This window comes from Corvus moneduloides, chromosome 6, assembly GCF_009650955.1.
Source record: "Corvus moneduloides isolate bCorMon1 chromosome 6, bCorMon1.pri, whole genome shotgun sequence".
Classification (NCBI taxonomy): Eukaryota; Metazoa; Chordata; class Aves; order Passeriformes; family Corvidae; genus Corvus; species Corvus moneduloides.
In genome coordinates, this window is record NC_045481.1 from 22,439,228 (window position 1) to 22,448,404 (window position 9,177).

General features: G+C 48.0%; 1 protein-coding gene across 1 annotated transcript; it reads left to right on the forward strand.

Annotated features, from left to right (window-relative positions):
* The first annotated feature begins 1,009 nt into the window (after window positions 1-1,009).
* On the forward strand, window positions 1,010-8,749 carry ZDHHC22 (zinc finger DHHC-type palmitoyltransferase 22). Its single transcript, XM_032111085.1, has 2 exons — window positions 1,010-2,357; window positions 6,565-8,749. Exons 1-2 carry the CDS (start codon window positions 1,799-1,801, stop codon window positions 6,828-6,830), a joined length of 825 nt encoding a protein of 274 aa, XP_031966976.1. The 5' UTR covers window positions 1,010-1,798; the 3' UTR covers window positions 6,831-8,749.
* Window positions 8,750-9,177: the final 428 nt, after the last annotated feature.

Here is a 9,177-nt window from a genome sequence, read left to right on the forward strand (position 1 = left end):
AGCGTGGGTGGGCAGAGGAGGGTGAGGGTGTGTAGCTATCAGAGAGAAAACATGTCTGCAAAACTTCTACCAGCACCAGGCTACTTCTACTGCCCAGGCACCACCTGCCCAGATCAAAACCTTTCCTGCTTGTGTTAAGGGAGGCTTTGAACCTGCAGAGACTCCCCACCCGCCCCCCACATTTCACCTTACCTTTAATGCTGCTTCCAACAGGGGCAGCTTTGGGGCAGCACGGGGACACACAGAAACCTCACCTTGCCTCCCTCACCCACACTATGGGAAGGAATGGTGTTCTGCGGGCTGAAGCAGCAAAATGCCTCCTCCCACACTTCTGATCTCCCGTGGGACTTGTCAGAATCTCAGAGGCCCAAGAACATCTTTCTCTTCCTCTGGCCCGGGTCGTGCTCGGTGGGAGGTGGCAGGATCTGCAGCAGGTGCGAGTGGTGCTGAAGGGACAGCTACGGTGGGGACGGGCAGGGGCGGGGGCAGGAACACGGGGAGGGTCGGGAAGGGAGAAGACCGGACAAGAACAGGACGTGGGAGGGAGACATAGAGAGGGAGGGAGAAGGAGAAGTCCGGGGTTGAAAAGCACAGGGACGAGGACAAGCACAAGGAGAGACACGGGTCATTGGACGGAGAGAGACAGACACGGGGCAGGGGCAGAGAGAAGAGGGACAGGAAAAGAGCAGGAAGGGAGAGGAAGAGGAAGGGGGAGAGGAAGAACAAGGCAGACTCCGGGCTGCGCTCCGGCTCGGCTGCCGTGGGGTTCTCGGCATAGCAGCGGCTATAGCAGCGGCTCCGCCGGCGCCAGACACGCCGGTACCGGGCGGCACCCGCCGTGCCTGGGGACAAGGGGACTGCAAGGTGGCAGCGTGAAGCCCGCAGCGCCGCGGGGCCGAGGCGGGTCCGGGGCCGCCGGGGCTCTGCAGACACCGGCGCTGGGGAGTCCTTGGGGCTGCCGGCGTGGGTGTGCTCGGGGTGCCGGGGCAGCCACACCACCACCCAGCTCGCTGCCCCGCCGCGTGTGGCCCCCCGGGCTATCCTGTGCCCTGACGATGCAGGCTGAGCCCCGGGGCCGGGGGTGCCCGCCCGTCCGGCGGGGATGCGTCGTGCCCGGGCAGAGCTGCGGCTGCAGCTGCGGAGCTGCCCCGGCTCGGTAGCCGAGCGCCGCAGGTTGCATCCGGACAGCACTTGACCAGCTGTTTTGTATATTTTCTAATTTCGTGCAGAACAGGGCAGCGGTCATAGAGGTAATCTGTAGATCCGTGGCTTTAAGGGATAAATTAGAGCATTGGATTTGATCCGTATTGCAGTGGATTAGAGCAACCTCTCCCCCCTCCCCTTCTCCTCCTCCCACCCCTCCTTTCCAATTCACTCCCCCCTCCTCCAGCACCACCTTTTTTCCTCTCATGCAATACCAAAACTGACCCTGCCTGGCAGAGAGACTCTGCTGGGCGAACAGAGCAGTGCTCACATCGCCAGCACACCGCGGGAGCCGCCTCTCCCCTTCCAGCCTCTGCAGCCCCTCCGGGGCACCGCTGCTGCAAGTTCCCCGGAGGCTGGCGCCGGGGCCGGGGTGTCTCCTCGGGGGACCGGGGAGCGGTCGCTGCCCACGGGCTGTCCCTTTGTCCCGGCCCGGCCGGGGCCGTGGGGCGGCGGCGAGGGAGAGCGGCCCCCGGAGGGCATTTCCCGAAGGCAGCGGGGCCGGGACCCGGCAGGAAATGGAAGGATGAAGTGTGCAGCCGGAGCGGTGATGTTCCTTCTCTCCTTGCTTTCCCCCGCAGGAACGTAATCCGCAATGCTAGTTCTCAGGTTGCTCAATGTTGTCGCTCCAGCCTACTTCTTGTGCATCTCCCTAGTGACCTTCGTCCTCCAGATCTTTGTCTTCATCCCCAGCATGTTCAGAGACCCTTCCACTACCCCACTTTTCTCGCCTGCTCTGCTGCATGGGGCCCTCTTCCTCTTCCTCTCAGCTAATGCCCTGGGCAACTACATCCTTGTGATCCAGAGCTCCCCCGAGGACTTGGGCAAGGACTTAAACTTGGGCAAAGGAGCCGAAATGGCAGACTGGCTGGATGGAAACAGGTCCCCTGGCTCAGCCTTACCCTGCACTCACTTCTGTAGACTGTGTGCCAGAGTCACCCAGAGGCATGACCACCACTGTTTCTTCACAGGGAACTGCATCGGGAGCAGGAACATGCGAAACTTCATCATGTTCTGCCTCTACACCTCCCTGGCTTGCCTTGACTCCCTGGTGGTAGGCATGGCTTACATTTCTGCTACACTTTCCATGTCCTTTGCGGACCCACTGGCCTTCCTCACTCTTCTGCCTCACTCCATCAGCCAATTCTTCTCAGGTAAGGACTTCTTGCTCAGAGGTGAGGAGCATGTTCCTCCTCCAGGGCTTCTGGGATGGGGGGACCTGATCTTCCTTGGATAGCTGTCTGTGTAGAGGTGTGGTATGGAAATGGGCAAGAGGGGCAATTGGCCTTCTTTGGAGGCTACAGCCAGCCTTCTCAAAAGGCTTCACCTGAAAAAGAAGCTGGGACCCACTCCAGGTTACAGCCATAGCCATATTCCTAATGCATTAGGCTCTAGAAATGCCCCATAACCAACTTGGTGGTGATGGAATAGGACTATCTGTTATGCAGAACATGTGTTGTAATTAGACAGAGGAGACAGATTTCACTGCAGGTATGGGGGATCTTTTGCCTGTCCTACAGGTTGAGGTGGGGGGTCTTGTATGTTTTTGTACCCTACAAATCTGCAAGTTCCCCATATCCCAGCAGGTATATCTTCATTCTCTTCAACCAGGTCCACTCACTCCCTTCACTGACACCCACCTCCTGCCTCCTGGCAGTGCAAACTTACTGAGATTTTTTCATCCTTCTAGCACAGGAGAATTGGGGTTCAGACAACAGAAACCAAGAAAGGAGTTAATGTGACACGATTAGGTACCTGTCTTGTGACCCCAGTCTGGGACACAAGTCCACAGAGAACCAGGGGAAATTCTCTGTGCTGTTCTTTGCAAAAGCTCCACACCAAAAGCAAATACCTCCTTCTCCTTGCCACCATTCCTCACCCATCTTTCTACTTCTTCCCCTTTCCCCTCTCTCCCTGCCTTTCCGTAAATCTCCACAACCCTTCTCCTTCCCTCTCTTGATTTTGCTCCCATAACTCATCCTCTGCTCTTGAAGAGCAAGAAGCCTTGCCTCTTCACCTTTCAACACACCCTCAAACTCTCCAGCCCCAACCCTTTCTCTGTCCAAATCCAAGAGTTAAACAGATCCTGACCTCAGAGAAGGGATTATGCAGACAGCCTAGACTGTTACTCTGCCCTGAGAGCGACTGCAGAAAATTGCCATTTCCCCCTTTGCAGCTCCTGCCTCACACACTTACATCAGCTTTTACTAGACTAAAATAGGTATCCCATATATTTTAGCTTTCGAGGTTCAGCTGAGCTCAGTAAGAAGAGAGTCTCTTTTGGCTACTGCACTGTCAACATAAGTGTTGATTAAGATCTGAGTGTGGAGACTCCAGTGCTGGGGATACAGGAGCCAGAGAGGCCCCAACTTGCTTTTCAGATTCCAGGCTGGGTTTGCAGGGTTGCCATCTGAAAACAAACAAATATCTCTCTACTTGGCAAATTAGCAGATTTGTCATGGTAATCACTGAGAGACAATAAACATGAAATCCTGCCATGACATTTTTATGGAATCATCTTTCCAGCTAGAAGAATTTTTGTAAATAATGTTGCATGAGCTTTACTAGCATTAAAAACACTGGGAATGGTTTTCCCCTGTGCCTAAGCTCTGCTCAGCACAGCAGTCTGGGAGGGGGAGCAGGGATGTGGGAGGAGATTATCAAGGAATTAGTTTTCTATGACTCTGAGGGCTCATGTGCACAGAGGTGGGTCCTGGCATATATTTGCTGAGACACCGAAGTGCCCCAGCTCTGGTGTCAGCAACTGTGGTGCCAAGACAGCATGTGCGCAGTGTTTGAGCGGGACACAATGGGTCTGGGTGCAGGGCTAAGAGCCAGAACACCCTTGAGAGGGTGCCTTGAGAGGCAGCAGCATCCAGCAGCTCCCACCAAACCTCTAGTTCTGCTAAGAAGAGAACTGCTGCCTCACACAGTAAGATACAGGCATGTGGTATCTTGATTGCTTGGGAGGAAGGGCCTACTGGTTTCTACCAGCACATTTAACCTCCATTTCAGGAAAGAAAAACACAGTCCTGAACAGTTACCTGGAAGGGTTGCTCACACAGTATTTTTCAGCTAATGTAACTATTACTTAAGGGTTGTTGTATGATCCAAACAGAGAACTGTGATAGCAGGGAAGACACTTTATCTTTCTTCTTCTCCATCATGCCCACTATACTGCAGAAGTAGTAAAGGAGGATGAAGGGTGAATCTGCTGGTCGGCAGGAAGTGTTCCCTGCTTTCATGCTGGGAAAGTTTTCAGCTGGCTCATTCTTCCCAGACTGTACTCAGGCATGGATTTCAGAATCAGATCCAAAGTCTATAACTGCAGCCTACAATACAGCTTTTCTGGCATGGATAATATATGGCAATATAAGCTTGAGATCACACTGGGTCACTTAGAGCAAAAAAGAATCTGAGACTAAAAGAGACTGTGGGGATGAGGGACAAATGGAGAGCACTATTGTAAACACATCAGATTGGACCCACAAAAGAAATCATAGAAAAAGCTTTATGTAGGTAACCTGAAGAAAAAAATTTTAAAATCACGTGTCTTAACAGGATGGCTCAGAGAGGCTTAATATTTTCAAGGAGAAACAAGGGTAATTACTTCCTGGATGCTGAATTTCAGCAAGTCATATAAATAAAGCTTATAGCTGCCTTGCAAAGGGTCTAAAGAAAATGTCTCTCTCCATATCCCATCTCAGTATCAGCTGTAGGAAAGAACAAATATCTGTCACACTCTGGTCCAGTAAAAGAGGGACGGAGAATCCAATATTTGGCTCTGGGCTTCTTACCTGGTAGATTAAGTTATTCTGACAGAATTGGTATGAGGATTTGTCATTATCCTAAGGGGCTTGTTCTTCTCTTGCTGTGTTGCATACGGAGCCCACTGAGCTGCATGGGATCTAATAAGAAGGGAAAGATGACACTGCATTTAGGAAGAAAATGGAATGATTCCTGCGCCTTTTTCAAGTGAGGACAGTCTCTGAAAGCTTGAGGCTGTAGTCAGTGTCCTTACAAATTATCCTCAGAGGAGCTGGGCCCAATCTCTCACTTACAGCACTGCCAGGTGGAAAAGATGGGATTCACAGATTGCAAAACAGGAAGCAAGAGATGCATATCCAGTGACCCTTGTATCGAACTTAAAACCTGAAGCACCCATGTACGTCTTTTAGGCAGTACACCTCTATTGTCCATGCAATCCCTGCTCTATCACTGTTGCTCTTGTGGGGCCCAAGGTCTGCCAGAGGAACAGAAGCATGTGAGAACTTTTTTATTTCTAAACCTTACAGGAACCAGTGAAAAGATATCAGACATTTGTACCAGTATTGACAAACATTTCATTTCCTTTGTGTAAATATGCCTGTGTGAAAATATGGGTGTTTAATAATATACCAATAGACACAAAATATGTGCATAAACATCATATGGGCACACAGAGAATATTATATTAATGGGTTTAGATCTGCTTACACACTGAAAGGTCACTCAGTGACACCTGCTGTTATACTAATATTTTCCAGAAGGAGTTCTAAAATCATTGTAGAGGAAAGGGCCTACAGAATATTTTTATTCAAATATATATTCATCATAAATATATACTAAAATCTCACCAGTTGAATTAGGAGCTTCAGACATTCCAAGTATTTTGTGTATTCTAGCAGCAGCTAATAAAAGGAATTTGGATTGTATTTCAGAAAGGTTTCTGTTTCTTTCTTGCACTCACATGAAAACTGCCTTGCCCCAAAGGTAGGAAAGTCATTATTGATTTATTTTTCTTTTTTAACATTTATATATATATATATATGTATGTATGTGTGTATATATATATATATACACACACATACTCATATAGTAGAGATGGAGAAAAAGAGAGAAATCTCAAATATTTCTGCCTTGTGTTAATACAAACAGTAAGGCTTCTAGAAGGATCTACATGCTGTAGGATCCACTTTTCTTTTCAAAATCCTAGAAATCTTAGATTCAATGTGATGAGGGGGTAAATCCCTAAATAAATTAATCATGGTTCAAAATAGTGCTGGAGTCTTACAGATATGCTTTACTTCTGGCTGAATTTGTCCCTGTAATCTAGATCCTCACATTAACAGCAAAAGGAGAAGTGTACAGAGACCATTATCATTTTAGTATTTCCCCAGCAGGTCCATTGCATCAGACACTATGAAGGAAATAATTTAATATGGTTAGAGCAACCAGCCTGTCTTGTTCCTACCTCCCCACTTGTGGCCAGAGAAAACAGGTGGTTTGTTGGTTCCTGGGGCTGTGTTACACTGTATGTGAGGTGTGTTGTCTAAGCTCTTTCTTTTATTGTCCTCCCTCCCCACAACTCTTGGTTTGCAGGAGCTCTCCTTAGCTCTGAGATGTTTGTCATCCTCATGCTCTACCTCTGGCTTGGGATTGGACTGGCCTGCGCCGGCTTCTGCTGCCACCAGATGTTGCTGATCCTGCGTGGGCAGACACGCTACCAGGTGCGGAAAGGAATGGTGGTAAGAGCCCGGCCCTGGAGGGAGAACCTGCAAGAAGTCTTTGGCAAGAAGTGGCTGCTAGGACTTCTCATCCCTATGCTGAACGTGGAGAGTAACTACCGTAGGCAGAAAGAGAAATAAAATCCCCGTGTGTGTGTGTGCATCCCACGCACAAAACACCTTCCCTGTTCTCTCCCACTGTCTCCTGGATCACTACAGAGCTGGGCTACTCCATCTCTCGGGATTGCAGCTGCTGTGGGAGGAAAGGATGGGCTATCAAACAGAATAAATTTAGCATATTAACATGGAAATCACAAACCATGTAGACGAGATACTGCAGCTTAGTAGTCACATCACTGCACCTGCATATGTGGCAACAGTCTTTGAACTAGCAGAAAAATTAGTCAGGCCCTCCTGTGGCTTCCTGTCTGAATCCTCCAGTCCCCAGCCCCATTAGTCACCCTATATAGTCTTAACAAACAGAAGCAGGAGCCTGGGCTGTTGTGGAAGACTGTAAAAATGGTGTCTAGTCCTAAGGAGGGTTTTGTGGGGTGCCTTTTTGGCTCTTACATACTTGAGGTAACTTCACATGGGAGCATCATTCCGGAAGTGTTTGGACAATGATCTCAGGTACATGGTGTGATTCTTGGGATTGTCATGTGTAGGGCAAAGAGCTGGATTTCAATGATCCTTGTAGGTCCTTTCCATCTAAAGATATGATTCTTGATTCACTGAATACTGAGAAGCCCTTAATGACAGAACTGCAATGCAATCAAGCTGTCCTAGGAACAGGCTATGAACATGGTTAATGTATCAGGTAAATCTTCTCTCCACAGGCTAGAAAATTAGGAGGAAAACAAAAAGAAATTGACAATTTCTCATTTCTGTTCTTAATCTGTTCCCTACACAATGATAGGTCAAGACTGTTGCTCTGCCACTTATTTGTAGCAGTCCTTTGTCCAATGACAGAGTCCAGGCAAAGCTGCCCTTCTGACAGGGAGCAGCAAGCAGATAAATCACGATCAGATGGAGCGACAAGGAGAGGAAACCACAAAGGTGAAGGAAAATGCTGTGTTTGAGAAGCCGTGTGATGAGGCAGATTATGCATACCTGTGAGAGAGACAGAAGGAATGTGGCCATACAGCAAACAGTTGGGAGGGTGCCAAGAGCATTGCTGCTGTGTCAGAGCCCTGATGCATCACCCTCTCACAGGGGACACCTGCACCATTAATGCTGTGAAGAGTTCAAAATCCCAGAAGACAGGGAGGTTTTCCAGCCCATCAGGGCACTTCATTTTGCACTAAAACAAACAGAAAAATGTTTTTCTCAGACGTCCCTGCCACACTTTAGTTAGAGGCTCTCCAGGGCAATTCCCTCTCGCATTGCTGCAGAGGGGTAAATTTATCCATGCTATACCTCCATTAAGGATGTTAATAGAATTACTACAGGGATTAATCAACTTAATGTGTCAGTTGTTTTTTAGCTGCAGCAACAGCCCATTAGATCAGTGCTGAGATCCTATGCTTATAGATGCCTTAAGAAAGGATACCGTGACATCTCTACCAGGATCATAGCACTGGATTTCCCAGCAGCTGCAATGAGAAGCCTCTGTTTTGGCAAACTGCATCAGCTTATGTGGGCTGGATAAGAATCCATTGCTTCTCTTTAATAGGCTGGGGAGTATGCTGACAAGCCGTGAAAAATGTTATTTCTTCCTCAGAAATGCTCTTGGTGCGTTCCCGGTAGTGGAATGCACCTTGCTTTCATCCTTGCTTTTCTCACAAGGCAGAATGGAGGCACTTGTTCCTACAGGCTTTGTAACCGTCTTTGACCGCTTTACACTTGAATACACATTTGAATCAATAACAAACAAAGTCTATTGTGATGAGCAGAGTAACCTTGAAAATATACTGGAAAAACCCTTAGCTGGATAACTACAAAACATGGAGGATATACATCCTTCCACACTGTGTGTGTTCACATGAACACACCATTGTTTCCCTGTGTAATATGCTGTATTTTCTCTAACAGTAAACAATAAAAGGTGTTCTGATTTTTTACATGAGCTGTAGTGTGCTTTTTGACAGTTAGCTGTCATTAGCTGTCTCTGTACATTTGTTACAGCATACACACAAATGTGTCAAAGGAAGAAATTAGGATTTGTTTATTGGCTTTGCCAATAATTCATCCTGTGATTTTTGACAAGTCCTTTCATCCTCTCTACTTTAATGTAATGACCAATCTAAAAATGCATCTAATAACCAATTTGCAGACCCATTCCAATTTCTATTTATAAATTACACTACCAAATTCATAGCTTGTCAACTCAAAGCTATGGGAAAATTAAGCTATTATCATCACTCACAAACAGCATCTCGACATAAATTATTCCTTCCTGGCAAATGGTGTCAAGGTGAGCAGACAGTCACCTAGACACTGGAATGAGAGCCAGAGTCTCATGCCATACACTTTGCTTTGGAAGGATGGT